The sequence below is a fragment of the Charadrius vociferus genome, unplaced genomic scaffold (assembly GCF_000708025.1).
Source record: "Charadrius vociferus isolate BGI_N301 unplaced genomic scaffold, ASM70802v2 scaffold298, whole genome shotgun sequence".
NCBI classification, from domain to species: domain Eukaryota; kingdom Metazoa; phylum Chordata; class Aves; order Charadriiformes; family Charadriidae; genus Charadrius; species Charadrius vociferus.
In genome coordinates, this window is record NW_009649936.1 from 1,002,227 (window position 1) to 1,021,680 (window position 19,454).

General features: G+C 38.8%; 1 protein-coding gene across 1 annotated transcript in view; it reads left to right on the top strand.

Moving 5' to 3' along the window:
* DOPEY2 (dopey family member 2) overlaps positions 1–19,454 on the top strand; it is a 45,573-nt gene that overhangs the window by 16,949 nt on the left and 9,170 nt on the right. The window contains exons 7-23 of the mRNA XM_009891316.1: positions 167–267; positions 718–832; positions 3,347–3,467; positions 3,969–4,088; positions 4,696–4,801; positions 5,294–5,485; positions 6,336–7,029; positions 8,549–8,817; positions 9,638–9,790; positions 10,826–10,926; positions 11,607–11,797; positions 13,562–15,176; positions 15,804–15,915; positions 16,581–16,769; positions 17,435–17,560; positions 18,178–18,312; positions 18,948–19,003. Of these exons, the coding sequence (XP_009889618.1) occupies positions 167–267; positions 718–832; positions 3,347–3,467; positions 3,969–4,088; positions 4,696–4,801; positions 5,294–5,485; positions 6,336–7,029; positions 8,549–8,817; positions 9,638–9,790; positions 10,826–10,926; positions 11,607–11,797; positions 13,562–15,176; positions 15,804–15,915; positions 16,581–16,769; positions 17,435–17,560; positions 18,178–18,312; positions 18,948–19,003 (4,396 nt within the window). The remainder of the gene's footprint in view (positions 1–166; positions 268–717; positions 833–3,346; positions 3,468–3,968; positions 4,089–4,695; positions 4,802–5,293; positions 5,486–6,335; positions 7,030–8,548; positions 8,818–9,637; positions 9,791–10,825; positions 10,927–11,606; positions 11,798–13,561; positions 15,177–15,803; positions 15,916–16,580; positions 16,770–17,434; positions 17,561–18,177; positions 18,313–18,947; positions 19,004–19,454) is intronic.

Here is a 19,454-nt window from a genome sequence, read left to right on the forward strand (position 1 = left end):
TATGTGGGCCATCCTTGGGCAGTGTGTGAGCTAGTTTCAAGCAAAGTGTTGAAATGACAAAGGTTAAAAATGCAGTGTAATTTCAGTATTTGCATAAATGATGTGTGTGTAGTGCTTTGTACTGTAGTGTTTCTCTGTGCTCCTAATGCCTCTGTTTATCTTGTAGGCTCTGATATCAAAGGTGGTACTTTTGCTCCAGACTCAACAACTTCTGAAGACCATGCTATTTATTTCTTTGGAAAATATTCTAAAGATCTTTTGGTTGAGGTTGGTGTTCATTGTATACAGATGTATTTATGATCTTTTCAAATGTTAGCGCAAACTGTGTCTAGAATTGTTCACTGCCACTTGGTTTGTCCTTGGGTTTCTGTCTCTAAAGATAGCATCCTTTTAGCGGTTATATTTTCATCTATCTGAGTGCCTGCTGTGCAGTATTTATCCCAATATTGTATGTGCTGACAATACAAATGGAATCTAATGAAATCAAAAGGTAGCATCTTTGATGAACTACCTGAATTATTTAAAAATGCTTCTGTGAATAAGATCAGCTCTTGAGTACAGATGATGAGATGTCATTGATTTGCCTACCCTGTGTAGAAAATTGAAGTTCAATTGTAGTTGGTACTGAAAAAAAATCAAATTTAGAAACACTTCAGGTCTTAATAAAATGGCAATCTCTCTTCTACGTATAACATTTTGATGTTTTCTTTCTACTAGAGTTTGATTGAAATTTTACATCAGAAATTCCCGGAATCTGATTCAGAGGAGCAGCATCAAGCTTATCTGAAACCCTTCCGCATCCTAATCAGTCTCCTTGACAAACCTGAAATCGGTAATGTTGCTTGTCACTTCTGTTACGACTGCTCATGACTGTTAACATTTGGTGTTCGTCGCTTTTGACAGTAGGACTCAAGACAACACCCTGTACAATTCTAAATTCTGAGTAACTTTGCGTTGTGTGTTAGGGTGCAGGGGGCTGTGTTCCTTGCCTTGGACCTGGTTCAGAACAGTGCTCTGGAGCAAGCACCCTCTCCACGTTATCTCTGGCTCTTCTGCAGAGCACTCCTCTGCGTAGCATGGGTATATCCTTGTGAGGATAACACTCTTCCATGCCCAGAAGCGTGATCTGAGGGGCCAGTTAAAAAGAGTCGCTTCTGTCCTAGTCTCAGTATTCTGCTCAATTCGTCCCTTGGAGGTTAATCCCTAAAATACTGTCAGGTCTTTTTTTTTGTTCTGTCTTACAAAGCAGATTCTGTCTGAAAAAACACTGGTGCTACTCTTGCCTAGGTTTGTTTCCAGTGCATGAGTGTGCTTGCAGGCTTTCCTATATGCTTGCATCAGACTCTCATGACCGTGTTGCTTTTCCACCGGGACAGTGGTACTGCTGCCAAAGTGGGCAGTGCCACTTACCTGCAGGTGCTCCATCTGGAAAGAACCTCTTATGGGTGTGGAGAGGTACGGGAGCCTCTGTCAGTGGCACTGCTGGCTTGTGCCAGCCTGACGCTTCTGTGGGAGCTATAGTTTCACACTTTATGACTGAGCTGTGAAGAATTTCCTCCTCTTCCCCGTCACCTGTCTGTCCTGTTGTGCACGTGAGGTGTCCAGCACCAGAAGGGTGAGGCTGTGACAGCCCCTGTTTTAAAGGGCAAGTTCTCCTTTCTCCATCAAAAAATTAAGCCAAAGTGACTTGACAGATTTTTAGGATTTAATGGTATTCTGTAAGAACCACGTACAGGTAAATCTTTGAAATTATATTCTGTGAATCTGACAGATATGAGAAGCCTATGGACTGGTTAACTGGCATTTGTTAGAGTCTTAACAACTGACTGTATCCCTAAGTGTTGTTCTAGGTATTACCCTCAGGGGGGTGGATGGGTCAGGGTGTCATGATGTTACCATTGACTAATCCTGTAGACTTAGAATGAAACTCATGTACTGAGACTAAACACTTGAGTGGCGGTTCATTTTGCAGGCTTCTGTATCTGGTAAGCTTATCCTCTTTCACGGGTCAGGAAAGTCCTTTTAAGCCCATTTCCTGTTAAAGAATTATCAAAGCACTGCCATGAAAAATGAGGATTCTGTATTGCTTATCTAACAAATTAATGCGACTTTAGTAGAAGCAGTTGTCTGTCTTTTTATAAGACAGTGGTGCTAATGTTCCCTTCCGCTGGTTTTAGCTGGGTTTTAGATGTTTTTAAAAAAATCTATCATGATTGAAGCTTCTTATAAAAAGCATTTTTGTTTCCTGACAAAAATGCTGAAGAAGGGACTAAGGTTGTTACCTTACAAATTTATTGATTAATCTAATTTGGAAAGTAGATGACAGATACTACCCTATTGTGTGTTTTATTTGGCTGACAATCAGTGTTAATCTGAACTACAAATAAGGGTTATTTAGCTGAGCTGCACTATACAGTTTAACCTTTCTATTCCAGTCAACACACAAAAAATATACTTCTTGAGCCTTAAGCCAATATGACTTTCACTTACTTTTGAAATGGATTTAGCAATGCAACTTTTTTTTAAGGTAGCAAACTAAAACATAACAAGAATCTTTGACCTTTTCAGATACTTTTAGTCACTTTAACTTTTTTTTGCCTTTTTAGAAGCACTCATTGGAATGCTTTATACACTACTTTTTTTCAATTGTTCGATGTTGAGAGTATTGTACTTATTATTTGTTCAACTCCTCTACAGAAAACTTCAAATAAAACAAAAAAATGCTGTCCCTTGAAAATTGGGTGCAGTTGTCAGCACACACCTAATTTATACTTTCTTCTTAAAACTGTTTATAAATACGCATTTTTTTGATTTCTGCAATTTGAACTTCCTCAATTTGCTGATTTTTTTCCACCTTTTGTCTCTCAAAATTTAATCAAGGCTGCTATGTTAAATGCGTATTGGGAAATCTGCTTGTTTTCCTTATGGGTACAGACGTGGTGATTATTTTTGGCACGTGAACTGCAGATATATGGTTATGATTCTACCCACGTATAAATGATTGCAGTGTAGGTGTCTTCCTGAAGTGACTTAAGTGGAATGTAGAACCAGTGCCATGGCTTTCCAAGTGTCACTTTAAAAAGTTCCCAAAATGAACAATGTGGTATTTAACTACAATTAAAAAAAAAAAAAAACCAAAAACCAAATATTGAACTACATGTTTAAGTTCATTTTAACTGGAAAATCTGACATTTTAAAAAGCCACTTAAGCATTTTCGTCCTACTTGGGTGATTGTGGCTTTTTTCAGTCTCGCTACCCCTAAGTTAAGTCCATACAAGTTTGTAACTGAGTCGCCTAGTAATCACTTTGGTGCAAATACTGGATTCTTTTTTCCTTCAATTGTAGGGCCGCAGGTCGTTGGGGATCTGTTCCTTGAAGTTATTAGAGCCTTTTATTCCTACTGCAAAGATGCGCTTGGTTCTGATCTCAAACTTAGCTACAATCAAAGTGGCAACATACTTGCAAGGTATAACTATGAATTCTCAACTATGAACTGAAACTGTATCATTTATATTAAGCTGACTTATTAATATTAACCAATTTAAGGAAAGTTAGGTTTTTAACAAAGTGATCTTCTGTACAGAAGATGAGATTTTTTCTGTGACTTCGCTTTTTCCCAACACATGCTTGATTTCTCTTTGATTAACAGAGAAGAAAATGAAGTACATGGCATATGTTTGGTGTTCATTAAATCCAGTTATATTGGCCAAGAATCAGTCTGGTGACAGAACTCAGCCTTTTGATTTTCTAAGTTGAAGGCTTGATTTCTTTCATCTGGGAGAAAGGTGCTCAAACTGTAGCTATTCCAGAATGACTTAGTCCTTGATTTAAAACAATCAATGTCTTTTAGCTTGTAGAGAAAAGGGGAAAAATATTTTAGAACACATCAACTAATACTGTGATGTGCATGCTTTTAGAATCTTCACTAACATCTGTTTCTTTTTTTTTTTTTTTCCCTTTCACACAGTCCAATCAAAGAGAACAAAAATGCTTCTGAAATTGTCAAAACAGTCAATTTGTTGATCACATCCTTAAGCACGGATTTTCTTTGGGATTACATGACCAAATGTTTTGAAGATTGTTTCAGGTGTTTATGTTGTCAAACAATAATGCTTCTCTTAAAAATGCCACTTAAGAGCTATCTGTGGAAGATAATAAAGTTTACTGAAGCATTTAAATTCTGGAGAGGACATAACACATGTTAGAATCAGACAGATATGTAAGTTGCATCCTAAAATAATTCAAGAATGCAAACAGGTAAACAATTAAATGGAAACTAGCAACCTGAGAACAAAAGAAATTACTTTCAAAATGACAGCTGAAGGAGGAAAAGGTTTGGGAGGGGAGCTGGAGGAGGTCTTCCTTGGAAGAGCAAGTGTTTTCTGAAGAAAAACAAAGATATCTATCTTTTTTATCTCTTTCTAAATATAAGAGAGAAGATTATACTTTAAGTACTAAGGTTGTGTTTAGAGATTCAATCTGAAAATTTGAAGCACTTTAGCATCCCACATGCAAACTAGTGTTTAGGTGGTTTTGACAGACTGTGTTATCACTCTGTATTAGAAGACCCATTTTACTTTGCTTCAGAAAGTCTAGCTGTTCAGTATTTTGTGCTGGTTTTAATGAAGCTTTTTTATTGTAACAAGAATTTTCACAGGAAAAAAGCTTACATAATAATGTTTCTCTCAATCCAGAAACAAATCCACACAGATGAGATATCCTCTTGAAAATATTAGCGCTCCTCCTACAGTTTCAGAGCTCTGCACACTATTGGTGTTTCTTCTTGATGTGATTCCTTTGGTAAGGCAACCTGAAGTTAACTGCTTCAAAGTCTTAAGAAACTTTAAATTGAATAGTTCATATTGTCATTACCTAAAATGAAAATAGGCAAAGTGACATACATGTGCGTGTGCATGCTGTGTCCTGCAAAGTATAGTTTTATGTGCTAACTTATATATGGCGACCAGTGCTGTTGTCTAGCAAGAGAAAAATTGTTGGCATTTTAAAATATGGTGATTCTATCAAAGGAATGAAAATGTGTACCTTTTGCTTCTTGGGTAAATAATTACCTGGGACTTTTTGGTCTCTTCGCAGCTGGCTGACTATCGTAAGATTTTTAGGGTATATGATTCAGTGCTCATCGTGTGGAATAAAGAAAGAAGGAATAGCACTGAAGCAAGTTTGTACAGTTTAGCCATTCATGAACTGACTTCATCAATCTTTCGTCAGTATTGCTAGACAGCTGAATTATAATATGTGATAACTATTTTAAACAATGCTTATTTATTTTAGGAACTCTACTCTGAAGTGCAGACTCAGTATCTTCCACAGATGCTCAGTTATATGGTGCAGTCTCTCCTGGAAAATATGGACGTATTAGGTTTACCAGAACTCACTCATGCCTTAAAGACCTGTTTTAAGGTGCTTAGCAAAGTGCAAATGCCCCCTTCCTATTTGGACATTGAGACAGGAAGTGGAAACAGGGTAGGTGTTTTTCAGCTACTCATAGATGTTTACAGTTGTTAGTGCCATAACTTATTTTAAAATGCTAATTTTCCAAAATTAAACCTATATGATAACTTCAGCAATAAAGATTTTTAAAACTTATCTTCTGTAGCCCCTTCCAGAGTTATGTGATGCCTTGTTATTTTTACTGGGTATTCAGTTATGACTTGTTTGAATTATTTGTGACAGTGAGTATAGTCTTTTCTGAAACTTGGGCTATAATCCTACCTCTTGAGAAGAATGTGATCTTAATGGTTTTGAAAAGGCACTCAGCATCATGCAGTTGCTAAAGATTCAAGCTGCCAAATCAGGCCCAGTTTGACAGCTGGTTAAGTCTGCAAGGCTTTCAATGAATATTTTAGTTTAACACAATGTGGTATTATTTGTGTGCAAGAGACCATGGTAGGGAATGAGGAATAGATGGCATAAAGCGATCACACAAGCACAGCCTGCCAAAGTTTTGCAGTAGAACAAATACATGCATTGACTAGAAATAATCCAACATATGCAATAATGTTCTAGTGGTGAATTGATTTTAAGGAAACATTTCCATTTGCTAAGTGTCTGTAGCTGTAGATCTGTGGGTGTTTGAGTCAAGGCGTGAGGATTATATAAACATTTGTTAGGTTTTAAACGAAATAAAATCGAACTGCTTACGAATAACTATTTCTCATGATTTTGTAAAAGTAATCTGTATCTGGAAATCGCAAATTCTAGGGTTTGGGGTTTTTTTTCTTTCATTGCTGTTCCCCAGTGCCTGGCACAGTTCTACATAGTTTAAAATTATTTGCACTGTGCCACATTAACCACACTAACATTCCTGTTTTAGAGCCCAGTGAAAAAGGAAAATGTCAACGTAACCTTGGAGACTCAGTCAATGCTGCAGGAGGAGGATGAGACTCTATTCCCTCCCCTGAAGTCAGAAGACAGTGGCATTGGTCTAAGCGCTTCCTCCCCAGAGCTCTCTCAGCACTTGGGGGTGCCAGCTGTGACCCTTGAGAGAGATGATGTCTGGAAGAAGGGGGGGAGCATTCAGAAGACTTTGTATTGCATCCAAGAGCTGGTTGCCAAGTTTTCCAGTAAATACATTTTTGGGGTGCAGTTTCAAGAACCAAGTAGCGAAAACATCTCAGCAATGAATCTGAGTGGAAAAGAGAAAAAAGAGAATGGCTACAGATTACCTGAAAGTGCTAGCAAGAAGAAGAGCCCGTGGGATGCAAAGCAAATCACTGTACCTCAGTTTAAACAAATGCTTTCAGACTTGTTCTCAGTCCGAGGGTCACCATTCAAGAACAAGAGTTCTAATCCTCTTGTTTCTGACTGCAACTCTGGTAATAAAAAGGAAAAGGAGGAAGAAGAGTGGGACTTAGAACAAGTGATGTTTGTCTTGGGACCCCTTAGAGGTGACTGCAAGGAAGCTTTCGCTGCAGCTTGTCACCTTTTGTTGGATTGTACCACATTTCCAGTCTATCTTTCAGAAGAGGAGATGGAACAGTTGTACCTCTCTCTGTTTCAAGTTCCTGGTAAGAAAATGTTCCTTTACTGGGCAACTTGAGCATTTGAGGATGTAAACAGCAGTGTGAGCTTGGCTATTTGCAAGACGTGTCCAATGCCAGTAGTAATGCCTTTTGACAGGGCTGAAGGCAAGTTGCATGTGAATTTAAGACTTACCCACATCAGCACGTGTTTTGTGTCTTGCAACCGAGGGAAAATTTTTAGCAAGCTTTGAAAGCTTTCACTACAAAACCTGTAGCTGAAGGGATGGAAAGACCTTCTGGCCTGTAGAGCCTTGGGGCATGGTTCAGGATTTTCAGGAAATCCATCCCCCCCAGTCTATGTCATGTCATCCCAATGTGCCCCACCCCCCAAAAAAAAGAGGATGTGTTAGAGGAAGATGGGTGTGGGTGGAAAACTGGAGCTCTAAACCATAACAGAAGCAAAACCAGCTCTCTCCCTAACCCTCAGAATTCAAAAGAGTCCAGTGTAAGCTACCATATAAGAGTAATCTTGTATAATTGGAAGGCCTGTTTGTTCTGGGAATTCAAGTTCATTAGCTTTAGCAGGAGCAGTTATTGGCCTGAAGGCTACTTGACAAGATAGGTTTGTAGTGAGTGGAGAGGTGGGAAACTGGAAAATTGGGTTGTCTTCCTCACCTCGCTACAAATTTCTGCTGCTGCCCTTAGCAAAGTGATGATATGCCTATTGTCTACATGGGAGAGCTGTCTGCTTGATGTGGACACTTTTGCATATTTGCAGTGCCTTTCATGTGGTCAGCAAAGTAGCTGAGCTTAGAAGGCTTGCTTTTATAATTGTGTTTCTTTGGAATATCATCCTAGGACTATAGAAGGTCATATTCAAATTTCTTTTCAACTGCACACCCTAGAGAATACAGTGAGGTTTAAAGTCAAAATGAGAGAAATTCTGATAATGAAGGTCTAGGTTGAATATGATACAGAAGTTGTCTGATGTGGAGAAGGGAGAGTGTTCATTTTGTTGTGGTAGTAAAGCAGCTAAAACATTTGGTTTTGAAGCCAGAGGTGTGAACTTATACTTCAGAGTCTCCAGTTAAGCCTTAATAATATTTCATCTGATTATTCGCTCAGGAGGGACAAAGATGGTGAGACTTGATGTTAGCCATATCAGTTCCTTGTGTTCTTCATGGTTTCTGAAATGATACATCTCAATGCTACCCAAGAGAGCATCCTTGGATCAGCCTCTGTTGTTTTTGATGAGGACAGCTGGAAAACAGCAGCTGTAAAAACTAGTTGTAAATAAACATAAACTGGAAAGCAAGAATCCACTAGTTACTGTGTTATTGAGGTTCTGAGAGAGCTTCCTGCTGGGAGAAATATGGAAAATAGTATAACTTGCTTTGAAGCAAGTCCCTTCTGAAGTAAGGAACTCGATGACAGCATGGCAGTTGGATTTGGGCAGTCATTTTTGTCTGTTGGTCTTGTGGGCTTAATTGAAGAATTCTTGGAAATATGACCGGGACCTTGAGATTAATCCGTATCAATTTTTTCTCACTTATCTTCTGAGGAGGTTGTGATGCCAGCTTCCCTCTGTGGCTGAAGTCCTTAATGACAATATGCTGTTGTGTGAATGACTGCTATGTTCAGAATGTGTCCATCTTCACGCTGCTGGAAGTGATCAACCATTCCCAGTCACTGGCGCTTGTGATAGAAGACAGAATGAAGCGGTACAAAGTGTCTGGCCACAACCCCTTCTTTGGAAAGCTACAGATGGTCACCCTTCCCCCCATTGCTCCTGGAGTTCTAAAGATCATCTCAGAGAAAACAGATTTCTACCAGGTGTCAATTTTCTTTTTTACTGCCCAACTACACTGAACCTCTAAGGATGGGGTAGGAAAGCAAATCTTATTTGCATGGATGTTTGGGGGCAGCGTGTTTCTGTTACAATGACACACTGTTGTTTTTTGCTTACGTAAGCATTTGAAAACAATTGCATTGTTCTTTGTGCTCTTCCCAACGGAATGTTCAAAAGTGGCAGGTTATTTTCAAATTGCTAGTTGGTTTTGTGCCCAAATTCTTGGGGGGTAGGTGTAGTTGATTTCTGACTTGAAGGGTTTGGTTTCATTAGCTTGAAAGCTACGCATTAGAGAACTTTGATACCACTCTAAGTTTTCAGAGAAGAGAAAATGTTAGTGGGTAAATAATAGTGAAAACATTCCGTCCTCCTTGTTTTAAGTATACATATTTCAAAGATGCTTTCCTTCTCCTGACCATTTATTGATATTAGTGTTGCTGTGAGGGTTGGTTCCAATACCTTTTTCTTAATTACTGTGTTTCCAATTGCTGTGCCTTACACATGTACAATCTGTTAAGGTTTGACGCAGAAAATAGAAGTGGAAATGCTCTTCTTAACATCTGGTGCACGTACATTTGAATTACCTGTCCTACTAGGGTCAGAAAGTTGCATTTCTTTAGGTCTGACTGTATGACCTGAATTCTTGTTCTTTGCGAAATGAAGACAATTTGGAAATCCCTTTTGGTAATAGTGGGCATTTATGCAATGGAAAGCTTTTAAGTCAGGGAAGAAATGGACTTATTATTACTGTTGTTATAATAATAATTATTATTATTATTATTAAATGTTGTTATTTTTCCATAGAGAGTAGCATGTGTGCTCTGGAATCAGCTGAACAAAGAGACACGGGAGCATCATATTGCCTGTGTGGAACTGTTCTACAGGCTGCACTGCTTGGCACCATCAGCAAATATCTGCGAAGACATTATCTGCCACGCACTTTTGGATCATGATAAAGTAAGTCCTGTATTCACTGAAGCCCTTTCATCACTGTAGAGTTGTTCCAGTGCTTCCCAGACTGCCTCCAGTTCTCTTCCCACCCCACGTCTTCACTCCCGTGGTCCCTCTGTTTTCCAAGAATCTGACAGACTCTGTCCGTGCCTTTACAATTCCCTGGGATTTATTCATCATGGGACTACTGCTAAACTTAATCCCTGGATGCAAGGTCTGTCAGTCAATGCTGGAGCTTTTTTAGTTTCAGCCCAAATCAGGTAGTATCTAAAAACTTGCAGTTTTGGTCAGTACTTCCAAACTGACCCAGCTCCACCAGTAACTCTAAAATAATTTTATTTTGTGTTGATTTTGTAAACTTTGTATTCCAACAAAAGACTTTATTATCTTGTAAGTGTATGTCAACATAATGTTGACCCTGTGTCCACCTTAATAATTAGTTCTCGTAATAAGTAAGCTGTATTTTAAGTGAGCCAGTCATTAAGTATTTTACTTACCTAGTTTAATGACGAAACAGTTCTTTAATAACTTACAGTGTATTTGTGAGAAGTGCCTTGCACAATAAAACTTAAAACAGCCACCTTCAGTCTTTGGTATTGTTTTCATGTATTTCCTCTTGCAATTTTGAAACTTAAAAGTCTGGAAATCTTTTAAAAGCTTTCAAATAAAATTACCAGTAACAAAGACTGCCTGATATACCAATGTCTTCGCATTTGTCATCCAACTTTTAAACCTCCCTAACACCAAATCAAGACTAAAATGTTTATACACAAGAATCCTGAAATACATTTTTGATGTATTGGCACATCTTTTTTTGCTCCTACAAACACTGTGGCTGTTAAGTTTTGGTTGTGCATTCATGGATATACAACATTTTGGTTTAATCTATTGCAAAATAGAAAAGTGCTCTCAAACTACCTGCAAAGGAGTAGTAGTCATCTCCACAATAACTGTTGTTCTGCTAGAGGTTTTAAAATCACTAAAACTTTACTCAGAGATAAATGCTGCAAAAATATGTATCTGTCTTGTTTCCTTGCAAAGGGGACAAGGCTGGAAGCACTGTTCAGATTCTCTGTCATGTGGCATCTGACCAGAGAGATCCAAGGCAGCAGAGTGACTTCTCACAATCGGTCCTTTGATAGGTATTTTCCATTTCCACTGGTTTGGACTTGCATTTATATATTTAACTATATTATGCTTTGTTCTGTTCTTTTTACTGCGGTGGGAAAAAGCTCTCTGTAGAGAGAACAAAAAATGAGTAAAAGGAAGATCTTCAACTTCTCTTGCACTATTACCTTTGTAAAGCACTCGGCATGTGTGGTGCGCTTTCTTGTGTGAAGGATGTTTCTGTAAAAATACACAGAGCTTCATCTATGAAGAGTAGCTTGCAGACAAGTTTCTGCATAGTAGACATTTTTTATCTTGGGTGGGATGTTTTTTCCAATGAAAATAGAACCAGCTACTTGTGCCAAAAAAAAAATTATCTTATTTTAGTTTTACTTCCTATTTACGAGACCATAACCTTTGTATAAAAAGAGACAAAAGCATTAAGAGTCTTTCTAAATAAATATGTGAAAGAACTTTAAAATAAGCTGCTCTTCTAGAGTGTGAGTATATGTATGGCCTAGCTTCTACAAACGCATGTGTACTTGACCTCAAGTCAGGAAAATGTGCATGATCAAGCTATTGTTCACAGACATGAGCCATTGCCTGGTGCTCACTTGAACATGCACTATGTCTGTTCCCTGCCACTATTTTGTTGTTTGCATTAACTTTTGCAGGGATTTCAATTGTACTTCTTCGTTCTGATTTCTCCACTCAGGTCTCTGTTTGTGGTACTGGACAGTCTCAATTGTTCAGATGGCGCAATTGGTGCTGCAGCACAGGGCTGGCTGATCCGTGCTCTTTCACTTAATGATGTTGCACGGATTCTTGAACCAGTCCTGCTGCTGCTGCTTCATCCAAAGACACAGCGCACGTCCATCCACTACATCAAACAGAAAAATGCAGCAGGTAAAACTGTTCTTGGACTGAAACTGTAAGTGCTAACATAGCATTGCATACTCCTGAACACCTACTGAAGGTAGTCTCTGAAATGCAATGGCATCCTATTACCCTGAGTTGTCTTGCATCGGTTTCATAGATTCCTCCTCATCCACGTACCTATGCTGATGCCTAAAACAGAATTCAGGAGTAAGTCATGCTAGTTAAAGGCCTAATGATCATTCTGTTATGGTGGCTGCACCTACACTGTTGGTTTGGATTGCTCCCTGCTTTGCTCTGGGATCTTGTCCCACACTTGTCATTGCCATTCCCGGATGATCCACACTGCATGTGTGTTCACTGTTTACAGGATCCCTTCTCGAGCAAAACTAGGTCTGCAACCAAATGAAATCCAGGAGCAGTTTGGTGACTGTGTCAGTCCAGGAACTGTTCCAGTAGGCAGGATGGACAGGCAAATCTTACTCTCTCTGCCCAGTCTTGCCCCAGCACACCATGTACCCTCATACCAGGTTTCTTTATTCAGAATATTTTTTGTTAATGATTCCCTGAGCATCACATTAAAATAATCAGACAGGATGTGAGGAACATCTTCCTGTTTAGGGCACACCACACAAAAAGATCCACCTAATTCTGCTAAGTTCTGAGAAATAAAATGTCTTTGTGCAAAGAAGATCTATCTTGATTTAAGAGGAGAGCTGAGCCCTTGTGGCATATGTCTTGAGGTATCCTAGAGCTAGGATGTAGAAGCAGAGAGATGTTCGGAATTGAAGATGACATCCAGCCACCCACATTTAGGAATGTGGCAGGGCGTCTTTACCTTGACAGACTAAATTTGACAGCTGGAAGATGTCCATTTTAAGACCTGTAATGAGAACCATTGTGAACCACATATGAGCTATGTGTCAAATGTGGAACAGACAATGTGAGAAAGACCTGTGGGGAGCAGCTGAGGAAGACTGAGACAGGTATGGAGCCAGAGTTTGTTCCAAGTGCAGAGTCCTGCGAAGGCTGGTAGTCCATTCAGGTTTGGGATTGCTGGGAGTGGTATGGATATGAGACACTCTGCACCATTTGGCCCAAGTAGTTGCCTGGAGCAGAGCAGGAAGACAGTGGAGAAGTGTCCAGTAGTTTTGTGTAAAGAAAATTCCATGTCACCTGTCTGTCTCATTACTGTTAACCTAGCTGTCTGTTTGCATAATTGTTTTTCTGTCTTGATTGGCAAATAGATAGATGGCAGACATTTATAGCATCCAAAGGGACCTGTTTATTAGATGCTATACAAACGCAGAGCTAATATATTCCTTCCTTGTTCTACAGCGTATAACCAAGGAAAACATTAGCTCTTAAAAAAAAATCCTCTGTTCCTATCCTTCTCATTTCCCTCCTGAGCTCAACAGACGTTTTATGCTCAGGAAGCTTAAAAAAATTTTTACATCTAGGGAGTCATAGCATAGGAGAAACAGCACGTGCTTTATGTTTTGATCCTGTTCTCTTGCCGTTACAGCAGGGTAGGACTGCTCTGCCATTTTAAGAAAGGGGTAATTCTTGCCTTAACCCAGGGGTTTTTTTTAACTCCACTCATCACAATTAATACTACACTAGAGCAGAGTAGCTTTTTAACCTTTTTTTTCTTACAATTATTTATTCTATATAAAGCATGTTGTGTGGACAAGATGACCTTTAAAGGTTCCTTCCAAACCAAATGATTCTATCATTCTGTGTGTGAAATAGAAGATTATATGCTCTTCTTGAAAAAAAAAAATTTTTTTTCAGAAGATATACGTGATTGGCTTTGCAAGAAAAAGGCCTCTTTGAAAGAGTCTGGCATCTCTGAGAGCAATTCCGAGGAAAACCTTCCATTGAGCCAGTTTACTACTGTGGACAGAGAAGCAATTTGGGCAGAAGTGGAAAAAGATCCGGAGAAGCCGGAGTTAAAAACTGAACAGGCTGAAAATGATGGCTCTTGTAATCCAGTAACTTCACATGAAGCGGATGGTGACCAAGATAACAGTGAGCACACAGAATCAGCAGACACCAGCACAGGCCACGACAGTGAAAATACATCCTCTTTTTCTCCTTCTCTGGAGCTACAAGAAGTGAGCAATGAGGACAATGACAGCGCTGCAACCGATGGCAAAGAGACCACAAACCATGTGAGTTTGCTCAGTGCATTCCTTCCTGAAAGCTCCAAATCCAGTGCAGCACTAAACCTTGTGCGTGCTGACTCTGAGAGGACTCAAGCATCAGAGTCTCTGTCAAGTGATGAAGAGGTGGACTTGGAGCTCCAGGAAATTACCCATTCTAGGTTGCTCAAGCAACAGAAGGAAAAACAGGAAATGATTGAGGCTCTGTTCAAACACATGCTGCTATATTTGCAGCCTTATGATTCTAAGAGGGTATTGTATGCATTTTCTGTTCTGGAGGCAGTGCTTAAAACAAACCCTAAAGAATTTATTGAAGCTGTAGCTAGTACAAGCATGGATACCAGCTCCACAGCACACCTGAATCTTATTTACAATCTGTTAGCTCGCCATCAGGAAGCTCTTGTAGGGCAGAGTTTTTATGGCAAGCTTCAGACTCAGTCCCCAACTATGTGTCCCCATTCTCTTCTAATAGAATTGCTGACTTACCTCTGTCTCAGTTTTCTGCGCTCATATTATCCATGCTACTTGAAAGTCACACACAGAGATGTGCTTGGCAACAGAGATGTTCAAGTAAAAAGTGTGGAAGTCCTGATTAGAATGATGACCCAGCTAGCTACCATGGCAAAGGCAGCTGAGAGTAAGAATGTGGAGTTCATACGCAATTTGCTAGGAAGATGCAAAATTCAGGAGTTTGTTCTTCTTTCCTTGTCTGCATCTATGTATACAAGTCAGAAACGGTACGAACTGCTTATGGCAGATGGAGTTAATAATGTTCCTGAAGAAGAACTCTTTGAAGAGAGCCTAATCAATTTTGGGCATGATCAAATATGGAGTGAACACCCACTCCAGATTGAGTTGCTGAAGCTTTTGCAGGTATTGATTGTCTTGGAGCACCATCTTGGACAGACTCATGAGGAGCAGGAGAATCAGCCAGACCTCTCTAAGGAATGGCAGCAGGCTCTTAATTTCCAGCAGGCTATTGGTGCAATGCAATATGTCTATCCACACCCAATCACTTCACAGGGATTATTCGTCTCTGCTGTGGTTAGAGGTTTGCAACCAGAGTATGGCTATGGGATGCATCCCACTTGGGTAGGCTTGGTCACATGTTCCCTGCCCTACTTTGGGAAGTCCTTAGGCTGGACTGTGGCACCATTTGTTGTACAGATATGTAAAAACCTGGATGAGCTTGTCAAACAGTATGAGAACGAAGCTGTGAAGACATCTGCAAAAACATCTGCAAGGTAAGAGTCTGCAGTGTGGGATTTGTTATGCTGAAAAGTTCCCCTTACTGCAGAATAGTGCATGGTAACTTACTGGTTTAGTGTTGCGGCTGTCAGAGTTTGGTCCTCAAACCCTGCTGCGCATGCAGGCATCTGTCACTTGAACCCAGGTGAGGTGGAGGCAGTATTGTTGAAGGAGGGCTCACTGTGTTTGGAGGAAGAGAGGACAGGGGACCCACAGCAAGGATGACCAGCAGCTGTGGTATTTCCTGTCCCCCTCTGCCTGTCATCCAAGTGAAAAAGGAGTTCCCAGTTTTGACAAGACGGGATTTTGGAGGACTAATTGAGGAGCGATGCCCTGGAGAATAAAAATACAGTGGTAGTGTTCAGAACAGGCAGTAATTGAAAGTAGTAGAGAACAATAATTGAACGCTAAAGATTTATAGTCAGGTGGGGAGTAACATTCTAAAAGATCTAGGCAATGAAATGGGGTTATCCAAGCAAAGTTTTTGAATCCTTTGTTTTGATATTCCTGTCTTGTCATTCCAGTATTCTTTCAACTATTGAATAGAAACAGATTTCTACTGGAATTTTTAATGAAGGAAATACCACTTGGCCTGGTAACCCTTTTTTTTTTCCCCTCCAAAGCTTAACTTCTAAAAGAGAAAATGTTACGCCGGATTACCCACTAACTCTTTTGGAAGGTCTGACAACCATTGGTCACTTCTGTCTTCTGGATCATCCTAATCAAACTAAAAAGGTAAATGCTTAATGCCTATCACTCGCTTGACACCTCAGCACCAGTTCATCAAAACATGCATCACTTTTTCATTCAGAGATGAATATAAGTAGTAAAGTGGTGCTTGTACAAGAAGATAACCTTAAAGAAGCCTCATAGCAGGCCAAAAGAAGTGAACTAAGTAAAAGTGTAAGGGAGTAGGACTGAACTTAATTTTTTTTATTTGAAGACAGGAAAGTTAATTTTAAGTAGCAGATGTTCTTGATGATCTTGGTCACATAAATATTAGTCCTGTGTAGCTTGTCTACAGTTGCTTTGTTATTGACAAAATCTTCTATTTTCTTTTGAGTTGATACATGCTGATATGTTCTCTACAATTTTTATTCCTATAACATTTGTCAGAAGAGGATTTATTATCCTAATAAATTCCTAGACAAATCAATTCTCTCTGTGTGAAAATAGTGAACAGCAAATTCCATAGACTCTAATAGCAGCAGTATATTTCAGAAGTAGAATGGCTGAATTATTTTTAAAGTTGTCATTATGAAAGTTGACTGTAATTCTCTTAGAATAAGAGTACTCACTCTGTGGTGCATGATATAATGTTATAATACATAATAATAAATAGTAATAATATTCATATATATTATATATTAAAATAATATTCATATTTTTGTTTTTTCTAGTCATCATGTTTAGCTGAACCTGCAAACCTGAGAAATGCTAGGAATGCCATTTTGGAAGAATTGCCTCGCATTATGAATACCATGTCCCTTCTTTGGAGTGTTATAAAGAGGGAAGACTCTCAAAAAAGGCCAACTGACTTCTTTGGAACAACTAAAGGCTCTTCTTCGGTCTACTTTAAAGCAACAAAAGTAGGAGTTCTTTTAAACTGCTGTGTATCTCAGCATCCTCATCATCCCCTCCCGCACCGTTTTACACAGAATTCATAGGAATAGTTTTGCCATTCCCGGAATTATATTGGGCCACAAAGAATTTTTTAAGAACTCCCATGAACTACAGACTTGCACAGTACCTACCTACAAAAGTAGATTATTTTTTCCTGTTCTTCTTGCCCATCTGCACCTTTACCTAATCTGTTTAATGTTTTGCTTTTCGTGTGAGCTTCTGTTAATAGCTGCTGTAGAGCCAGCCACCTCTGAATTGTCTGCACCTTATGCAGGCAGTAGAATATGTACCTGAAGAAATAAAAATACTAGACTTTTCCCTTCTTCTGTGGATATTGGTAAATCACAGTAGTGAAAAATATCTGTAGAAGAAGAGAGAATATAACACAAGAAGTTATTTTTTCTATTTGGCAATCTGTTTTCCAACAAATGTGCATTCCATGTGTAAGAAGGATATACTAACTCATAAATAAAGTATCAAAACTAGTCTGACTGCCAAGTATATAAAGAGATTCTTTTATTGTTGTATATTTTCTGAACATCTTGGAAAAAAGAGGAATGTTTTACAGACTATGAGATAGGCTTTCCCTTGCAAAGTTTAGCATTGACAGTTATTTTTTTTCCCTCTATAGACATTAAGAACTAAAATACTGGACTTCATGAATCCATTGACAGCACAACTCGGAATCCAGTTGATGGCAGCAATTGCAGCAGTATGGAATAGCAAGAAACCTCATAGGAATCAAAGTAAAACCAAGGTGAAACTAAAGAAAGGCACCCTTAGTTTTTCAGTGTAAAGACAAATGTTACATTTATATGATCAGTTCTAAACTCTGGGCTTGTTTATAGATTCTTTGGGGTTTTTTACATGTGACAATGGTAAGCCACTGAAAAATCTGACACGCTCTTATTTATACAAAATTCCACAAAGCATCAGGACTACAATTAAACCTAAATAAGTAATCAAAGGACAGTGTGGCAGTTTGTCTCATAGTAATAAACTTTTTTTATTCAAGGCTGGATTATAATCTCAGGATTGCAATTTGCCAATTATATTTTAAAGACCTTGAATCAGCTCTATTTCCAGAGAAAGGTTAGAGTTGTAGTATTCTCTGGAACTAAGCATTTATTCTGAGTAGAACACCTCTTTCTTTTCTGCTTTCATTTGAGCATAATGAAGTTGTTTTCATGAAGGTGTTGGGAGAAGATCTGTATATGGCAAGTTGTTGCATGCTTGATTTAATTTGCCTAATTTATGTTTTGTGTAAGTATTGATATTTGAGTAATCGCACAAAAAGCTGTTTTTTCAACTTCATGTTTTGCCTGCTACAGTGATATGAGGGGTGTGTCTTTTGTTTTCGTTTTTTTTTGTCAGATTCTTCCAGTGGCTAGTGCATCTCAGCTTATTCTTGTGGACTTAATATGCGCGCTTAACACATTGAAAATTGACACTATATTACATCTAGTGAAAGAGGTGGTCAAGAAACCATCACAAATCAAGGGTGAAGAGGTAACCATGAAGATAATTTCATTTTCTTAGTATATTCTCTTCTGGATTTATTCCAATGTGTCTTCTAGATATTGTTAGAAGGAAAGTTTGGTGGTTTTTTTAAATGTGTGATTCTCTTTTGCTCCTGAATAAGTTATATTTTCCAGAATGTGGGTTTCTGTGTTTTGATCCATCAATGTAAGTAGGTTCTTCAGAACATTTTGCTAGAGAAGTTGTTGGTAATAAGGAGGTGTGGAGTCCTCCAGTACCAAAGATGCTGACAATTTTCATGAAGCTGCTGCAGATATACAACTCGGTGATGGATTTCTATCTTTCTACCCTTATCTGAACAGTTAGAAATACTTCACATTGAGTCTGCCATCTTCCAGTTGGTTTTCAAGGAAACCAGTTTTGCTACTATACATGCCATTGCAGGTGCTCCTACAGTTCTGAATAAACTGACATATAATAATAAACTCCACAGTTCTGAATTCCCTCGTACTGCTATATAAATAGTTTTATCATAGGTGGTCACCTGTTGGAGTACAAGTGGCTTCTAAGAAGGATGTGTTAACCATTGTACATAAGTATTCAACAGCTTGGACCTTCTTTTTTTTCTGATGGCAAATAATTGCAGTTTTGCTTTTATTTTTCAGAAATCTTCTCTTGTAGATATTCCAGTGCTGCAGTTCAGTTACGCTTTCATGCAAAGGTAATTCAGTCATTATAAAAGAGAATTTTCTGTTTGACTCTAGTTAGGATAACAGTCAGCATCACTATTTCTGCTTTACTTTGATCTTCGTGTCACAATGCCACAGAACGCTTTTATGCAGGAAATGGTTATTGCCAGTTCATTGTTAAGTAATAGATTGACACAAAATAACTGGGCTATGACATTATGTTCCATTGATCTGTTTATAATGCCAGTCTGAAAGCCTCATTTCATGCTACTAGAGCAACATACTTTAGGCACCTCATTAGCAAGATACTTACATAATTTCTTGTGATCTTTCTCCTTATCTGTTCTGTGTTGCCAGATGAATGTACAGAGAACTTCTAAATTCAGTAAAACTGCTATGGCTACAGTCTGTGCTGGACACGCTGAGGGTTAGCAGTTGATTGGAAATACTTCTTTGATCAAAACTGTTCTTCACATACTTGCC